The 20,187-nt window shown below is 44.1% G+C and overlaps 1 protein-coding gene and 1 pseudogene across 5 annotated transcripts in view; one reads left to right on the forward strand and one right to left on the reverse strand.

Moving 5' to 3' along the window:
• LOC134927848 (uncharacterized) overlaps positions 1–20,187 on the reverse strand; it is a 173,675-nt gene that overhangs the window by 30,642 nt on the left and 122,846 nt on the right. For all 5 annotated transcript variants that reach the window (XM_063922921.1, XM_063922945.1, XM_063922930.1 and 2 more), the window contains one exon: positions 19,072–19,167. In XM_063922921.1, coding sequence (XP_063778991.1) covers positions 19,072–19,167 — 96 coding nt within the window. The remainder of the gene's footprint in view (positions 1–19,071; positions 19,168–20,187) is intronic.
• LOC134948095 (5S ribosomal RNA) lies at positions 14,353–14,470 on the forward strand (annotated as a pseudogene).

Here is a 20,187-nt window from a genome sequence, read left to right on the forward strand (position 1 = left end):
GTAAATACAGGTGTAAATTTTCCCCTCACGGAGTCTTATTCTGACATCCAGGAAACATATTTCATGTTCACTAGTGGTCATAGTGAATTTGACCAGACTCGGTGACCTGTTGTGGAGTTCTATTAATGTCTGTAAAGCCGTCTCCTCTCCTGTCCAATAAATGAGGATGTCGTCTATATAGCGGTAATACAGGAAAATCTTTTCTCTCACCTCCTCATTGTCAAAAAATAATGAGCGCTCAACCTGCCACATATACGCATTGGCAAAGGACGGTGCTATGGATGATCCCATCATGCAGCTCGTCCTTTGTCTATAAAATTTGCCATCAAACAAGAATTTTTTTTGGCTTGATGTGAACTCCAACAACCTTAAATAGGAATCCACAATAGGGTCAGTGTACTTCGGGTTCCCACTGATCAGGGATTTTAATGCTCTCAGTCATTCCTCATGCAGTATGCATGTGTAAAAACGTCAATGGTGGATAACACTGTATTCAAAGGTAGCGTGTTTAATGTAGAAAACTTGGTGAGAAACATATTGGTGTCTCTCAAATGTGTCCTGCATACAGGGCTGTAGATACACATCTAAATATACAGATATCGGCTCACACAGAGACCCGTGAGACGAGATAATCAGTCTCCCCTGGGGCCTCAGCGCGTCTTTTTGTTCTTTCGTTATGACATAAAATAAAGGCACAATAGGGTATTCAACAGATAATTTTTAGGAATCTCCGTTGTATTAATGCCCCATTCACAAGTCTCCCTAAGCATGAGATTTATATTCACTCGTGGGATCATGATCAAGTACAGAATAGGTAGACACATCACTTAACAACCTGTTACATTCTGATCTATAGTCGTTAGTATCCCATACTACTATAGACCCATCCTTATCTGCCCCTCGAATCACAATGTGCTGCCTTTTGGCCAGTGACCGGAGGGCATGCTGCTCATTTAAAGTTAAATTATTGTAATGGGGCAATATGTTGTCCATCATCCTTGAAAAGGTCTTAATAAAAGTATTGGTTGACACTGTGTTAAACTGTGATTTAGGACCCAAACCTTGGACCTGAGGAGGTAGAGGCATGGAAGTCATCAGACCTGAGCTCTTTCCATAAAAATTCTTCAGCTTAAGTGTTCTATTTATTTTAATTGTGTCCACTTTCCACCTGAACCTGGGATAATTGGTGGGAACAAATGTCAATCCCTTACTAAGGACTTTTTTTCAGCCGGAGTAAGTGGACTAATAAGTTGATAAGTTGAAAATTATGTCCGTCTCCCCCTTGGGAGCCTGGCTCCCCTTCTTCCTCCTCGATTGCCCTCCCCATCTGGTGGGTTTCTTCTCCATCCTGAAGTGATGGCTCAGGTTCTGACCCCTAAAGGGATCTCACGCTGAGAAATTTTGTCAGTGTCTGCTGCTATATCATCTGCATCACTAGCGAACATTTTGAACTGCCATCTGGTAGGATTGCATCATCATGTATACTGCGGCTGCCTTTTCTGCTGTCCTTGAGTGTTACTTAGCAGCCAAGTATACACTTTGTGTTGTGCATAGTCCTGCTGGACTTACCACAATTTCTCTTTTTTGTATTTGATTAGTTCCATCCTGTACTGTATTGATCTACTTGTACTTTCAGCTTCTCCATTCATTTATGCATCTTGTCTGCCATTAAAGTGGCTGTGGGCTCTTGCTAAAACACTTGTATCGTTTCCTTTGTCAGATTATACTCCCTAGTAGATTCCTAGATCACAAGCAAGATCAGATCCATGGAGCAGATGTTACAAATCGATATCCAGCGCTTGCAAAAGCCACATTATATAATCCAGTTGTGGGCATTTTGTGCACCCGAAAGCCCCTCGGGATCTGCTTGGCTCTGTGATAATCAGAAAGAGTGCGTCCATGGTAGAGGAAATCTATCTCCCTTTTCTTTAATTTGCTGGAGGCTGAGTGGCTCTTTAAACTTGACACTTTACATCCCAAAGGTCTTAATGAAACACTGGGACTCAGCAGTTTCTTATGAGTTATAAACGACAGGTCACTATATACAGGGTCAGGAAAAACAGTCTCTTACTGATATTATATGGTGCATGAAAATTTGCTCATTTTATACAAATAAGTGGTTTTAAGATATTGTTTCTGCTGTCACAGGTCAGATTATGTTGATATTATCAAAGGTCTGAGGTACCAGGAGGACATCTAGTGGTGATAGGTATTAATAACAGTCATCTGCAAGAAATGTACTGTAATTCATTCACGTTTTTTTTACATATAGAAACAAATGTTTTTATAGATGTGACAATGATTTTTTACATGTTTTATGATGGTATATCCTAATATGATGCTTGATTTGGGTAATATTATACCATGTGTGAGTTCACAGTGTGTTCTGTTGATATGCTTTCAGCACCCACGGAGCCACCAGCTAGGGGCAGGGTGACATCACTTTCGGGATTGTGACGGACAGCAGCGACCGGAAATGTACGGGCTGGGACCCGGTGCAGCATTTACAGGGAAGGCTGACGAGTCCTGTGGTTGTGTAAGAATTGTATAAGTTTGATTTTCTGTACTGTATGCACTCATAGGTGTGCACAGGGGGGGGGGTGCCTGGTGCGCACAGGCACCCCCTAATGTCTGGCACCCCAATCTCACATGCCTGATGCAATGATCGCCGAGCAGGCTGATTACTGTCCCCTCTGCATTGCACCTTGTCAGGACTGCATTACTGACCGGACACCTGGGTTAATCAAGGGTGCCACTGCCACCGGCTTTCAAGCTCCCGACTCCACCTCCATGTACAAAAACATGCTCGCACGCCCACCTGCCACACCCGCCACATGCCCACCTCTCTCCTTCTATGCTATGCCAATGCCAGCCACTGATGAGGATCAGCATGCAGCCAGCGTTCCTCTTAGGAAGACAAATTCAATACTGGCAGGCGGTCGGCAGCAGCATTGACACGTCACTCGTTTTCCCAGCAGCAGTACTAGTCTGCAACTGTCAGTGTCAGTGAGTTACTGACTTGTAAGTAAGCTGCTGCAGCTTGCAGGGGAAAGAGAGGGGGAGCCAGACGAGGCTGAGGAGGAGCAGTGTAATTGCAGTGAGTGCCATCAGGGGTGTTTGTTTGGTGCACACCACAACATCTGACAATATATCTGCTTGATTAGGATTGGTACAAGGGTGGATATTTTATATTGCGTTGACCGTCAATAGATGGTGCTAGACACGCCCAAAAGGCAGTGCTAGACACACCCCTCCGATGGTGCACCCCCTAATAAAATGTGCTGTGCACGCCTATGTATGCACTTTATTGATGTATTCTGATGAAGGGGTTTAGAGCCCCGAAATGTTGATTAAATTCTACACATGCTTCACTAAGCCATCAGTGAGTGCTGCCTTATAATTTGATAAAATAGATATATTAACCTATCTATCTATATTACAATATATCTATATCTATCTATATTACTATGGACAAATATATTTGGACGCCTGACCATTACACCAACAGGGACTGTAACAACATTCTATTCAAGTAAATATACTTTAATATGGAGTCATTCTCCCTTTTGCAGCTATACAAGCTTCTCGGAAGGCTTTCCACAAGATTTTGGAGCGTTTCTAAGGCCAGGCACTGATGTAGGCTTGGCTCGCAATCTCTGTTACAGTTCATCCCAATGGTAATGCAACCAAAAGAAAAAAGGCACTGGTTAGGCTGGTAATGTTGGAGACTATTGTCTAATCCATATAAACAGCAGCTTCCATTTATAAGAAATTGTGGACCTCTAAAGATACAAAAAAATAACCAATTACTGTATGTGTGGGGAAAAACCCCGCTACATACAGGAAGCGCTCAGTCAATTTGGAAAAGTATTGCAGTTTATTGCATATATATTGCATTATTTTATTATATACGGGAAGATATTCAGGAGGGGACTGTAGACACTGTCGAGACATTATGGATAGAAATTGCATGCGGGGAAAAAGGAATAAAAAAGTTAGTATTGGGTGTATGTATAGGCTGCCTGGTATCAACGTATCTGATGAGGAATTGTTACTAAAGCAAATTGAAAGAGCAGCAGGTGTAGGAGACATAGTAGTGATGGTAGATTTTAACTATCCAGAGATAAACTGGAAAAACGATTCATGTGATACTGCTAGGGGCAATATGTTTTTAAACACACTTAATGATAACTACTTAGTTCAACTAATTGAGGAACCAACTAGGTACAATGCAATCTTAGACCTGGTATTAACAAACAATGGGGATTTGGTATCAGGTATTATAGTAGGGGAACCCATAGGAAACAGCGACCACAATATGGTCACATTCAATATCAGTTTTCATAAACAGCCCTATACTGGCTCAACTAGGACTCTAAACTTTAGCAAAGCGAATTTTGAAAAGATGAGGATATTTTTCAGGGATATTGAATGGGAAGGTTTGTTTTTAGGAAAAAATACTACGCAGAAATGGGAGGTACTAAAATTCCTGCTAGCTGAAAATACACTCAAATTTATTCCTACGAGCAGCAAAAAAAGCAATAAAAATCATAAACCGATGTGGCTTAACAAAAAGATAAAGGAACTTATGGGCAAGAAAAGGCGAGCATTTAAAAAATACAAATCTGACGGGGAAGCAGAGTCATTTCAGCACTATAAGGAATTAACAAAATTAGCAAAAAGGAAATAAGAGCGGCTAAAGTAGGAACTGAAAAACTAGTAGCAAAGGAAAGCAAAGCGAATCCCCAAAAAATCTTTAAATACATTAATAGCAAGAGATTAAAGAAGGAGAGTATAGGCCCTTTAAAAGACAAGTTGGGAGTCTTAAGCAAAAATGATAATGACATAGCGGACACACTAAATGAGTTTTTTTCAACAGTATTTACTAGAGAGGACCCAATTCAGGGACTAACACATAATCTCAATAATGAGAATATCCCACTGATAGGTACTTATTTAAGCGAGGAAGTAGTCTGTGACCGATTAAAACATTTAAAGATTAATAAGTCACCAGGTCCCGATGGTATTCACCCAAGGGTTCTAATGGAGTTTCACTCTGAACTTGCAAAACCGATATTTTTGATCTTTAAGGATTCAGTAATATCAGGTATGGCTCCCAAAGACTGGCGTATAGCGGAAGTAGTGCCTATATTCAAAAAGGGAAGTAAAGCTGAACCAGGTAATTATAGACCAGTTACTCTTACATCTATAGTGGGGAAAGTATCGGAAGGTATTCTAAGAGATAGTATTCAGAAGTTCCTTGAAGTCAATAAGGTCATTAAAAGGAATCAACATGGGTTTATGAAGGACAGATCCTGTCAAACCAACTTACTTGGCTTTTATGAAACAGTAAGCGCAAACCTAGATCAGGGTAAAGAGGTGTATGTAATCTTTTTAGATTTTGCCAAAGCATTCGACACTGTACCACACATGAGACTTATCTACAAGCTACAAGAATCAGGGTTAGGAAGCACAATATGCACTTTGGTCAAAAACTGGTTAGATAATAGGGAGAAGCGCGTTGTGGTTAATGGATCTTTTTCAACTTGGACTGAAGTGCTAAGTGGTGTGCCGCAAGGCTCAGTATTAGGACCGCTATTGTTCAATATTTTCATTAACGACCTAACAGAAGGTCTAGAGCGCATGGTGTCAATTTTTGCAGATGATACCAAATTGTGTAAAGTTATAAATGCGGAGGGGGATGCTGAGTCGCTTCAGAACGACTTAGTTAAATTAGAAGCTTGGGCAGCGAAATGGAGAATGCGCTTTAATACAGACAAGTGTAAGGTAATGCACTGTGGTAACAAGAACAAAAATAACACCTACCTACTAAATGGGGTAAAATTAGGGGATTCTGTACTGGAAAAGGACTTAGGTGTCCTCATAGATAGCAAACTAAGCAGTAGTACCCAAAGTAGGACTGCAGCAAAGAAGGCTAATAAGATATTAGCATGCATAAAACGGGGAATTGATGCTAGGGATGAGAGTATTATACCCCAGTTATATAAATCACTTGTGAGGCCACACCTTGAATACTGTGTACAATTCTGGGCACCTTACTACAAAAAGGATATCCTGGAGCTAGAAAAGGTTCAAAGGCGGGCGACCAAACTAATTAAGGGCATGGAGACGCGGGAATATGAGGAAAGACTAGGCATGTTTACACTGGAAAAGAGGAGATAAAGAGGGGACATGATCAACATTTACAAATATATAAGGGGACAATATACAGATCTTGCGCAGGACCTGTTTTTGGTTAGATCAACACAGAGAACTCATGGACACTCGCTCAGGTTAGAGGAGAGGAGATTCCGCACAATACAGCGTAAAGACTTTTTTACGGTAAGGACGATACGTGTTTGGAATTCCCTGCCTGAGGGAGTTGTAATGGCGGACTCAGTCAGCAACTTTAAGAATGGGTTAAATTCCTAATGGATAAGGATATCCAGGGTTACGGGGCATAGTCACGCACTATGGTTATTACAAAAAAGAGGGGTAAAACGTAACGGCAGTCATCAACTTCAGTCAAAATTTTATACAAAATAATCGTGCATAGGAGACCACAAATAGGTTGAACTCGATGGACAATTGTCTTTTTTCAACCTTAGATACTATGTAATACAGATTATAACTTTTCCAAACTGACTGAGGACTTCCTGTATGTAGTGTTTTTTCCAAACATAATTGGTTATCCCAAAGGTGCTCGATGGGGTTGAGGTCTCTGAGCAGCCAGTCAAATTCTTCCACACCGAACTCAAACCATGTCTTTATAGTCCTTGCTTTGTGCACTGGGGCACAGTCATGTTGGAATAGAAAATGGCTTTTCCCAAACTGTTGCCACAAAGTTGAAAGCATAGCATTGTCCAAAATGTATTGTACAGTTGGCATAATGCAGTCAGGCAGGTAATGTTCTTCCGGCAACTGCAAAACGATGACTCGCCCAACTGACTGCCAAACAGAACTGTGATTCATCACTCCACAGAACACGTTTCCACTGCTCCACAGTCCAGTGTCGGTGTGCCTCACAACACTCCATCTGACACTTGGCATTGGACTTGGTGCTGTGAGGGTTGAATGCAGCTGCTCATTAAGCTCCCACCGAACAGTGTTTGTGCTTATATTAATGCCAGTGGAAGTTTGGAACTCTTCAGCTATGAAATCAGCAGAGCATTGGCAACTTTTACACACCATGCACAGGAGGCGTACCTAGAGAGGAGGGGACCCGTGTGCAGTCTCTGTGTATGGGGCCCCCTATATATATATATATATATATATGTAAACATACAAAAAGCCTGGCACTCCTTCCAAATAAAGAACAACTTCCTGGGTGCCTATCCTACCCAAAGACGGTGAGTATAGGAACAGCAAATGGATGGCACTCCGTGGATGAAATAATACTGCAAACAACTTCTGTGTGGTCAATGTTTCAGGGACATTATTCCCTTTTATCAAGACATGTCTTGATAAAAGGGAATAATGTCCCTGAAATGTTGCTACTCTTGCTACACCGCAGATGGAGCGTCAGATACCCACTCACTGCGGTGTAGCAAGAGTGAATTATCCTGACGGCCCTCTAAGAGGATTCAGGATTTTCTTTTCTCCTCTCCAAGAGTGGTAACTCCGTATCCTCCCCTGTCCCCCACTATCATTTCAATTTATTTATACATTTATAGGAATTCGTGCATTAGTTATAACCATCAACTATTTATTTATTTCACAGGCTATGAAAAAGGTTATACCTGCTGGTAGATATCCTGTGCCATTTTATCAGGCCATTTTATCAGGCACAGTGTGAGCATAGATCTATACAAATAGCCTCTTATTTTGGTTTCACTTTATTTATACATTTAGACTTTTCGTGTATCAGTTACAGCCAGCAGTCATATATAAAATTTGCAGGCAGTGTCCAAGATTATATCTGGTGTTAAAATGATCCTGCACCATCTGATTAGGCACTGCATGAGCATAGCTCCCTATAATTAGCCTTTCAGTTCGGCCTTATTATATTCAATTCTTTGCTTCAGACATTGAGTGACAACTAAATTATTTTTGGTTACCACTGTCTGTCCCACCTGTTTCATGTTAAACTTACGGTGTTTATCTCTATGTAATCCATAGATAATCATGTTATGACTCTCTGGATTTTGCTGATATTTTGAATATTAACGATACAATAGAGACTGTTTGTCTGAAGAGCTAAATTCAATTTAAGAAAGGCATAGTGAGTGTGTAGCCATGTTTCAAAATACTGATACACTGTTCCAGTGTAAATTGATATTTTCTTTGCACTCAGATTTTCCAGTTAATGTGTAGCAAGTGTATCAATCTGTGCATACCCTGAGAGCATCATGTGCAAAAATAAGAATTTACTTACCGATAATTCTATTTCTCGTAGTCCGTAGTGGATGCTGGGGACTCCGTCAGGACCATGGGGTTTAGCGGCTCCGCAGGAGACAGGGCACAAAAGTAAAAGCTTTAGGATCAGGTGGTGTGCACTGGCTCCTCCCCCTATGACCCTCCTCCAAGCCTCAGTTAGGATACTGTGCCCGGACGAGCGTACACAATAAGGAAGGATTTTGAATCCCGGGTAAGACTCATACCAGCCACACCAATCACACTGTACAACCTGTGATCTGAACCCAGTTAACAGCATGATAACAGCGGAGCATCTGAAAAGATGGCTCACAACAATAATAACCCGATTTTTGTAACAATAACTATGTACAAGTATTGCAGACAATCCGCACTTGGGATGGGCGCCCAGCATCCACTACGGACTACAAGAAATAGAATTATCGGTAAGTAAATTCTTATTTTCTCTGATGTCCTAAGTGGATGCTGGGGACTCCGTCAGGACCATGGGGATTATACCAAAGCTCCCAAACGGGCGGGAGAGTGCGGATGACTCTGCAGCACCGAATGAGAGAACTCCAGGTCCTCCTCAGTCAGGGTGTGCCCCTGACCAAGTATCAGCTCGGCAAAGTTGTAAAGCCGAGACCCCTCGGGCAGCCGCCCAAGATGAGCCCACCTTCCTTGTGGAATGGGCATTTACATATTTTGGCTGTGGCAGGCCTGCCACAGAATGTGCAAGCTGAATTGTACTACACATCAAACTAGCAATCGTCTGCTTAGAAGCAAGAGCACCCAGTTTGTTGGGTGCATACAGGATAACAGCAAGTCAGTTTTCCTGACTCCAGCCGTCCTGGAAACTATATTTTCAGGGCCCTGACAACAACTAGCAACTTGGAGTCCTCCAAGTCCCTAGTAGCCGCAGGTACCACAATAAGCTGGTTCGGGTGAAACACTGACACCACCTTAGGGAGAAACTGGGGATGAGTCCGCAGCTCTGCCCCGTCCGAATGGACAATCAGATATGGGCTTTTTTGAGACAAACGCCGCCAATTCTGACACTCGCCTGGCCGAGGCCAGGGCCAACAGCATGGTCACTTTCCCTGTGAGATATTTCAAATCCACAGATTTGAGCGGTTTAAACCAATGTGATTTTAGGAATCCCAGAACTACGTTGAGATCCCACAGTGCCACTGGAGGCACAAAAGGGGGTTGTATATGCAGTACTCTCTTGACAAAATTCTGGACTTCAGGAACTGAAGCCAATTCTTTTTGGAAGAAAATCGACAGGGCCGAAATTTGAACCTTAATGGACCCCAATTTGAGGCCCATAGACACTCCTGTTTGCAGGAAATGCAGGAAACGACCGAGTTGAAATTTCTTCATGGGGCCTTCCTGGCCTCACACCACGCAACATATTTTCGCCACATGTGGTGATAATGTTGTGCGGTCACCTCCTTCCTGGCTTTGACCAGGGTAGGAATGACCTCTTCCGGAATGCCTTTTTCCCTTAGGATCCGGCGTTCAACCGCCATGCCGTCAAACGCAGCCGCGGTAAGTCTTGGAACAGACATGGTACTTGCTGAAGCAAGTCCCTTCTTAGCGGCAGAGGCCATGAGTCCTCTGTGAGCATCTCTTGAAGTTCCGGGTACCAAGTCCTTCTTGGCCAATCCGGAGCCACGAGTATAGTTCTTACTCCTCTACGTCTTATAATTCTCAGTACCTTGGGTATGAGAAGCAGAGGAGGGAAGACATACACCGACTGGTACACCCATGGTGTTACCAGAACGTCCACAGCTATTGCCTGAGGGTCTTTTGACCTGGCGCAATACTTGTCCAGTTTTTTGTTCAGGCGGGACGCCATCATGTCCACCTTTGGTCTTTTCCAACGGTTCACAATCATGTGGAAGACTTCCCGATGAAGTCCCCACTCTCCCGGGTGGAGGTTGTGCCTGCTGAGGAAGTCTGCTTCCCAGTTGTCCACTCCCGGAATGAACACTGCTGACAGTGCTATCACATGATTTTCCGCCCAGCGAAAAATCCTTGCAGTTTCTGCCATTGCCCTCCTGCTTCTTGTGCCGCCCTGTCTGTTTACGTGGGCGACTGCCGTGATGTTGTCCCACTGGATCAATACCGGCTGACCTTGAAGCAGAGGTCTTGCTAAGCTTAGAGCATTGTAAATTGCCCTTAGCTCCAGTATATTTATGTGGAGAAAAATCTCCAGACTTGATCACACTCCCTGGAAATTTTTTCCCTGTGTGACTGCTCCCCAGCCTCTCAGGCTGGCCTCCGTGGTCACCAGCATCCAATCCTGAATGCCGAATCTGCGGCCCTCTAGAAGATGAGCACTCTGTAACCACCACAGGAGAGACACCCTTGTCCTTGGAGATAGGGTTATCCGCTGATGCATCTGAAAATGCGATCCGGACCATTTGTCCAGCAGATCCCACTGAAAAGTTCTTGCGTGGAATCTGCCGAATGGAATCGCTTCGTAATAAGCCACCATTTTTCCCAGGACTCTTGTGCAATGATGCACTGACACTTTTCCTGGTTTTAGGAGGTTCCTGACTAGCTCGGATAACTCCCTGGCTTTCTCCTCCAGGAGAAACACCTTTTTCTGGACTGTGTCCAGAACCATCCCTAGGAACAGCAGACGTGTCGTCGGAAACGGCTGCGATTTTGGATATTTAGAATCCACCCGTGCTGTCGTAGAACTACTTGAGATAGTGCTACTCCGACTTCCAACTGTTCTCTGGACCTTGCCCTTATCAGGAGATCGTCCAAGTAAGGGATAATTAAGACGCCTTTTCTTTGAAGAAGAATCATCATTTCGGCCATTACCTTGGTAAAGACCCGGGGTGCCGTGGACAATCCAAACGGCAGCGTCTGAAACTGATAGTGACAGTTCCGTACCACGAACCTGAGGTACCCTTGGTGAGAAGGGCAATTTGGGACATGGAGGTAAGCATCCTTGATGTCCAGGGACACCATATAGTCCCCTTCTTCCTGGTTCGCTATCACTGCTCTGAGTGACTCCATCTTGATTAGAACCTTTGTATGTAAGTGTTCAAAGATTTCCCATTTAGAATAGGTCTCACCGAGCCGTCTGGCTTCAGTACCACAATATAGTGTGGAATAATACCCCTTTCCTTGTTGTAGGAGGGGTACTTTGATTATCACCTGCTGGGAATACAGCTTGTGAATTGTTTCCAATACTGCCTCCCTGTCGGAGGAAGACGTTGGTAAAGCAGACATCAGGAGCCTGCGAGGGGGAGACGTCTCGAATCTCCAGTCTGTACCCCTGGGATACTACTTGTAGGATCCAGGGGTCCACTTGCGAGTGAGCCCACTACGCGCTGAAACTCTTGAGACGACCCCCCACCGCACTTGAGTCCGCTTGTACGGCCCCAGCGTCATGCTGAGGACTTGGCAGAAGCTGTGGAGGGCTTCTGTTCCTGGGAATGGGCTGCCTGCTGCAGTCTTCTTCCCTTTCCTCTATCCCTGGGCAGATATGACTGGCCTTTTGCCCGCTTGCCCTTATGGGGACGAAAGGACTGAGGCTGAAAAGACGGTGTCTTTTTCTGCTGAGATGTGATTTGGGGTAAAAAAGGTGGATTTTCCAGCTGTTGCCGAGGCCACCAGGTCCGATGGACCGACCCCAAATAACTCCTCCCCTTTATACGGCAATACTGCCATGTGCCGTTTGGAATCTGCATCACCTGACCACTGTCGTGTCCATAAACATCTTCTGGCAGATATGGACATCGCACTTACTCTTGATGCCAGAGTGCAAATATCCCTCTGTGCATCTCGCATATATAGAAATGCATCCTTTAAATGCTCTATAGTCAATAAAATACTGTCCCTGTCAAGGGTATCAATATTTTCAGTCAGGGAATCCGACCAAGCCACCCCAGCGCTGCACATCCAGGCAGAGGCGATCGCTGGTCGCAGTATAACACCAGTATGTGTGTATATACCTTTTTAGGATATTTTCCAGCCTCTCAGCTGGCTCCTTGAGGGCGGCCCTATCTGGGGACGGTACCGCCACTTGTTTTGATAAGCGTGTGAGCGCCTTATCCACCCTAAAGGGTGTTTCTCAACGCGCCCTAACTTCTGGCGGGAAAGGGTATACCGCCAATAATTTTCTATCGGGGGAAACCCACGCATCATCACACACTTCATTTAATTTATCTGATTCAGGAAAAACTACAGGTAGTTTTTTCACACCCCACATAATACCCTTCTTGTGGTACTTGTAGTATCAGAAATATGTAACACCTCCTTCATTGCCCTTAACATGTAACGTGTGGCCCTAAAGGAAAATACGTTTGTTTCTTCACCGTCGACACTGGAGTCAGTGTCCGTGTCTGTGTCTGTGTCGACCGACTGAGGTAAATGAGCGTTTTACAGCCCCTGACGGTGTTTGAGACGCCTGGACAGGTACTAATTTGTTTGCCGGCCGTCTCATGTCGTCAACATTATCACGTAATTCCTTAAATAAGCCATCCATTCCGGTGTCGACTCCCTAGAGAGTGACATCACCATTTCAGGCAATTGCTCCGCCTCCTCACCAACATCGTCCTCATACATGTCGACACACACGTACCGACACACAGCACACACACAGGGAATGCTCTGATAGAGGACAGGACCCCACTAGCCCTTTGGGGAGACAGAGGGAGAGTTTGCCAGCACACACCAAAAACGCTATAATTATACAGGGACAACCTTTATATAAGTGTTTTTCCCTTATAGCATTTTAATATATATATACATATCGCCAAATAAGTGCCCCCCCTCTCTGTTTTAACCCTGTTTCTGTAGTGCAGTGCAGGGGAGAGCCTGGGAGCCTTCCCACCAGCATTTCTGTGAGGGAAAATGGCGCTGTGTGCTGAGGAGAATAGGCCCCGACCCCTTTTCGGCGGGCTTCTTCTCCCGTTTTTCTGAGACCTGGCAGGGGTTAAATACATCCATATAGCCCCCAGGGGCTATATGTGATGTATTTTTAGCCAGAATAAGGTACTATCATTGCTGCCCAGGGCGCCCCCCCCCAGCGCCCTGCACCCTCAGTGACCGCTGCTATGAAGTGTGCTGACAACAATGGCGCACAGCTGCAGTGCTGTGCGCTACCTTATGAAGACTGAAGAGTCTTCTGCCGCCGTTTCTGGACCTTCACTTTTCGGCATCTGCAAGGGGGGTCGGCGGCGCGGCTCCGGGACGAACCCCAGGGTGAGACCTGTGTTCCGACTCCCTCTGGAGCTAATGGTGTCCAGTAGCCTAAGAAGCCAATCCATCCTGCACGCACTTCTCTCCCCTAAGTCCCTCGTAGCAGTGAGCCTGTTGCCAGCAGGACTCACTGAAAATAAAAAACCTAACAAACTTTTACTCTAAGCAGCTCTTTAGGAGAGCCACCTAGATTGCACCCTTCTCGGCCGGGCACAAAAATCTAACTGAGGCTTGGAGGAGGGTCATAGGGGGAGGAGCCAGTGCACACCACCTGATCCTAAAGCTTTTACTTTTGTGCCCTGTCTCCTGCGGAGCCGCTAAACCCCATGGTCCTGACGGAGTCCCAGCATCCACTTAGGACGTCAGAGAAATACAATAATAGAGTGTGCTAAGACAGTTTCTCACAGTGAACTTCATACCACTGCAGCACCCATTGCTGATTTTTTTGGTAAATCTTGCATATTACACCCTTCCATCACTGGATGCAGCTGTGTACAAATTAAATGATTTCTAATTTCCCTGTGAAATCCTATATAGTACACCCTTCCATCACTGGATGCACCTGTGTACATATTGAACACTTTTCATGTATTTTCTGGACTCTCATTGGTGATTCAGTGACCACTTCCCCAGGCAGTTCTCCAACTGGTGGGAAAGATCCCCACACTGTCTAACGCCAACAGCAGATCCGCCTATCACATGTTTTGCTTTATTCTTATTTTTTCCTCTTTTCTTCTGAACTCTCATCAACAATTGAGGAGTAGTGCGGGAGTAACCTACTATCATACCCATACTGTATACGCCCAATCCCATTCGATCTTGGAAGCCATTCAGTATAGGGCCGTACTAGTACCTGGTGGGTGACCTCTGGGAATATTCGGTGTAGTAGGTATATAACTCCGGTCTAATGTTGAAAGCAGATTCACCTATTTTTGTCTATTCTATCACTATAGCTATTCCAGGTGCTAAACTATACATTAGTCTGCATCTAGTTTTGGGAGTGTATTAATGATACACATGGTTAACACCAGTATCATCTTGTGACATCACGTGTGGTCTCTGGAGGGATAAAAGGTCTTATCCAGACCTTTTCACTGATTATTACCCCATTTGAGGCAACCAATTGTTCAAAATAATCTTTTTCCTGCGCTAGCCGCCCTGACAATTTTTTTTATTGTACCCTGTGCGTCATTAGGAGAATTTATTTTAACAATGAAGTAAAAGTTACGTTTTAATATCTATCATCTAACATATCATAATTCTATTTGATTTTGAAGAGTGCGCCAAAAAAGGAGTCTTCTTTCTTTTTCTCTTATATAAATATAGACAATGGGGTAAATTTACTAACATTCGTAATTTTCCGTTTGAGGTCAAAGTTCAATCACGAATGACATCGAAAGTGTAAATATGCAACTTTTTGAATTTATTACGACTAATTTACTAAGCTGCCGTATTCTGCATTTTCCGTTCTTCCGATGTCGATGTCATTCGTTTTTTTAGGCAGTGTTTTACGTGAGTGACTTGTAAAACACTGCCGACTTTAATACAATGAATCTCGGCCGGATCTGAGAGATCCGTGCTGGGCTTCATTGTGCACCTTGTAAAAAAAAAAAAAAATGTTTAAACTTAAAAAAAAATTGCGTGGGGTCCCCCCTCCTAAGCAAAACCAGCCTCGGGCTCTTTGAGCCGGTCCTGGTTGCAAAAATATGGGGGGGAAAATGATAGAGGTTCCCCCATATTTCAACAACCAGCACCGGGCTCTGCGCCTGGTCCTGGTTCCAAAAATACAGGGGACAAAAAGCGTAGGGGTCCCCCGTATTTTTGAAACCAGCACCGGGCTCCACTAGCTGGACAGATAATGCCACAGCCGGGGGTCACTTTTATACAGCGCCCTGCGGCCGTGGCATTAAATACCCAACTAGTCACCCCTGGCCGGGGTACCCTGGAGGAGTGGGAACCCCTTCAATCAAGGGGTCCCCCCCCTCCAGCCACCCAAGGGCCAGGGGTGAAGCCCGAGGCTGTCCCCCCCCATCCATGGGCTGCGGATGGGAGGCTGATAGCCTTTGTTGAAAGTGTTGAATATTGTTTTTAGTAGCAGTACTACAAGTCCCAGCAAGCCTCCCCCGCAAGCTGGTACTTGGAGAACCACAAGTACCAGCATGCGGCGGAAAACCGGGCCCGCTGGTACCTTTAGTACTACTACTAAAAAAATACCCCAATAAAAACATAAGACACACACCTTGAAAGTATAACTTTAATACATACATCCACACCTCCATATACACATACTTACCTATGTTCACACGAGGGTCGGTCCTCTTCTCCATGTAGAATCCATGGTGTACCTGTTGAAAAAATCCTACTCACCAAATCCAGTGTAGAGGGCTCCTCGGGTAATCCATTTGTAATCCACGTACTTGTAAAAATAAAAAAACGGACACCCGACCACGAGCTGAAAGGGGCCCCATGTTTTCACATGGGACCCCTTTCCCCGAATGCCAGAAACCCCCTCTGACTTATGTCTAAGAGGGTTTCTTCAGCCAATCAGGGAGCGCCACGTTGTGGCACCCTCCTGATCGGCTGTGTGCTCCTGTACTGTCTGACAGGCGGCACACGGCAGTGTTACAATGTAGCGCCTATGCGCTCCATTGTAACCAATGGTGGGAACTTTGTGGTCAGCGGGTGACCGAAAGTAACCTCACCGCTGACCACAAAGTCCCTGCATGCCTATCCAAACACGGGAAAAAAAAGCAGGTCTGTTTTTTTTTAGCACTTTTTCACGATTTGTATTTCAGCACGGCAGTGTTTGGCTATTGTCGGCAGTGTTTGTGATTTGCACTTTTTAGTAAATTCCCGATTTCTACCAAATTGCAGGCGTATTTGACCGATGGTGTATTGATTCGTGATTTTTTCCTAGGACTTCCAAAATATTACGAATGCCCTCATCACTGCCGTGATTTTTGCTTAGTAAATTACCGAAATTACACTTTGAAGAAAAAACGGCATCTCGGTCAAAATCGGGACCTTAGTAAATATACCCCAATGACTCTAGCAAATCATCACAAAAAAGTATCTTAGCATTTCTCTGCAAGTATATATTTTTGCTTTGTTCTGAAATGTAACATTTGACCCTCCTAACCTCTAGAAAACCTGTATGTGTTCCTGGGCAGCAGTGGAGCCTAGACAATGTTCTGCATCAGATATCAGTGTATCAGCACTGCAGCCTTGCCATTCAGCAAGCAGAGATAGAAGTTATATTTATTTTACAAAAATTGAGTGCATGATGAACTGGTATGTACAGTATGTATTAGGGCAGTCTGAAGCTTTGCCTAGGTCACTAAGAATTATTGCAACTGTCCTGGATCTGACTCTGCCCTACATGTCTCCTCCTCTCCCACCATGCTAAGCACCATTCCCTACCATGCCTGATCAACATTTCCAACATTCAAATCTTTAAATGTATTGTGAATATCTCTTTACTAGAAACTAGCCTAATTCCACCTATACTATTCAGATTGGTGAATTTTAGTTACTATACAAGTCTCAAAACTAATTGCCTTTTTTGCTTGATTTTAAGTCCACAAACAGGGCCATCTTCACATTTTGTTTTCACATCTGTGTTTATTTTGTCTGCTTTGTATGCCACTGTGTTATGTACTTATCCCCAATGACATTTGGTAATATATAAATAGATCTAATTCAGTAGTATAAAGGGGGCAAAAGTTTGACAGGTAAAAACGTAAACATGTAATAGCACATTTGAAATATGCAGGTTACATGAGATACAGTAATAAAAAACTCCCACTAGCTTTCTAATGTTTATATATATATATATATATATATATATATATGTATATATATATATATATATATAGTACAGTATTTCCCACATAAGTGGAAATGATAGCACTCTCCAGACTTAATGTATAGACAAATAAAAAATGCAAGGGGTGGGGGTGGGAAACGGTGTCATGTAAAAATCCATAGTTTTTAGCATAACTCTTGAATGCTTGGAGCAAGTTACACAGAGGCACACATGGGTAGGGGCAGAGGCACCCACGTGTAAGGGTAGAGGCACACACGGGTAGGGGCAGAGGCACACATTGGTAGGGGCAGAGGCACACACGGTTAGGGGCAGAGGCACACACGGGTAGGGGCAGAGGCACACACGGGTAGGGGCAGAGGCATACTCTTGTGTCAAAGCTAGCAAGGTGACCTAGGGCCCTTTGACATAGTCAGTCTGCAAACCTAACATAGTTAACAAACAGCGGGCGGAGTTTGGCCTGTCGTCCCAGCATTTATAACACTGAACAGGGCAGCATCAGAGGTGGGATGGGGCAGAGAAGGAGGTGGATTATTCTCCTCAGCACCAACATTTGGACAGCATCAACCCGGTGAAGCCCAGAGGTATGGCCTGACAAAGATTCCCATTATTCTTTAACTTCCGTAGCGAAGCACAGGTATTCAGCTAGTCTATTATATAAAGGCGTAAGTGTTCATCTAGTGCAAGTGCAGTGACAGCTAGAGAGTGACCCTGTCCTCACACTGTAGCTCTCACTGGCTGTGTGTCATTTGCACACAGCCTCTCTTTTACGCCAGTATCTGCACTGGAGTAGAAGGTACTCAACAAGGCCCCCACTACCAGAGAAGGTGGTGTCTAACCACCCCCACACTAGAGGAGAATGCAAGGAAAAGGGAATGAGAGAGATGGCCATAAGGGAGAGAAAGATGGAAGGAAGAATGAGTGAGAGATGGGAGGGAGGAAGAAAGAGATAGATGGGAGCAAAGAGAAGGGAAATGGAAGGAGAGAGAGATGGGAGGAGGAAGAAGAGATATGAAAGGAAGAGAGGGAGAGAAGGAAGGAAGGAAGGAAGGAAGGAAGGAAGGAAGGAAGGAAGGAAGGAAGGAAGGAAGGAAGGAAGGAAGGAAGGAAGGAGATACAGATAGGAAGAAGAGGTGTAAGAGATAGGGAGAAAGATGGCAGTGAGAGAGAGAGAGAGAGAGAGAGAGAGAGAGAGAGAGAGAGAGAGAGAGAGATGGGAGAGGAAAAATAAGAGGAAAAGGGGAGTAAAAGAGTTGAAAGGGAGAGGGATGGGAGGAAGGAAGGGAGAGAGAGATAGGAGGAAGAGAGGGAGGGAGAGAGAGAGAAAAAGAAAGAAAGAAAGAAAGAAAGAAAGAAAGAAAGAAAGAAAGAAAGAAAGAAAGAAAGAAAGAAAGAAAGAAAGAAAGAAAGAAAAGGTGGCAGGGAGAGGGATCCCTTCAATCTCTTCCTTTCTCCTGTGCCCTTTTGAATACCAGGTCTACCTATAATAAACTGACCAAAATCCATGACCACTTTATCTTCATGTACCTTAACCTCGTTGCTTGTACACACAAGAAGTTGCAGAGTGGTGATCACCAATAGACGCTGCTGCAAGCGACTCAGAATCAGGCCCATTGTGCATACGTACTATAGACATTACCTAAGAAACACAACAAATGCTTTCTATTTACCACATTGAACAGGCCTCCTTTTAAATTTATGCAATTGGGCCAGAAGGCAATCCAGTTTCTTTATGCTTGCCTCCATCATCTCCTTGTGTACCGCAACTGTTTGGAAAAAGGAAACCAGAAAGGGAATTACTAACACATGAGTAGCCAGATAAAAAAAAATCAACCTTCCTCTTTCAATAAACATATCCAATATTAAACAAGAAAGAAAACCACATATTACAGCTCCCTATAATTACCTTTCTCTATTCCATAATTGCAGAGAAATAAGCATGATCACTAATTCGAGTTACAGATGTGAGCCGACCCTACCAAAACCACCCTCAGTATTTTGTTTTTGTTTTTTAGTTTTGGAAAAACCAAATTCAAGTATTTTGGCTCAGATTTGGTTTTGTAGTTCTTCAATATTGATAAAAACTGATATAATTATGTAATTTGGACATATTTATTTTCCTACAGTATTGGTAACATCAATGATAATTCATTTCCAGTCAATTTTTTGACAACACTCTCATGTGTGAAGTGGCACCTAAACTTACAAAAGGAGGGACTTTTAAAGGGAATAGATATGTTTTACCGGCAGCTGAGATCTCGACAGTGGGATCCCGGCCACCAGTATGTTGGCAGCGTGACGAGTGCTAGAAAGCCCCTTGCGGGCACAGTGGCTCACTGCACTCACCACAGGTTATATTCTCCCTCTATGAGTGTCGTGAACACCCATAGAGGGAGAAAAGCCTGTACCGCCGGTATTCTGGCGGCGGCATTTCACTGCCTGTCGGGATTCCGGTGTCGGCATTGTAACTGCTGAGATCCCAAAAGGCGGTCTTGTGATTGCCTCCATTTTAAGCAATCCAAAAAAGTTCCAAATCAGGGAAAGCTCCAAATCGAGACTCGGTTCAACTCATATCCCCTAAATTTGGGTGAGTTTAGATTTCTAAAAAACTGAGCCGCACAGCTCTAATTTGGGTCAAGATATATTTTAAAAGAGAGAGGTATTCCATCCTCTGAAATGCAGGACTGATGCAGGTTTTGTTATTTGTTGTGTGGACTTTTGTCATGTTGTGAAATTAGAGCTGAGCTGCGGCTAGCGTATGATCAATCCCTTCCACGTTCTGGAGA

Source organism: Pseudophryne corroboree, chromosome 1, assembly GCF_028390025.1.
Source record: "Pseudophryne corroboree isolate aPseCor3 chromosome 1, aPseCor3.hap2, whole genome shotgun sequence".
Classification (NCBI taxonomy): Eukaryota; Metazoa; Chordata; class Amphibia; order Anura; family Myobatrachidae; genus Pseudophryne; species Pseudophryne corroboree.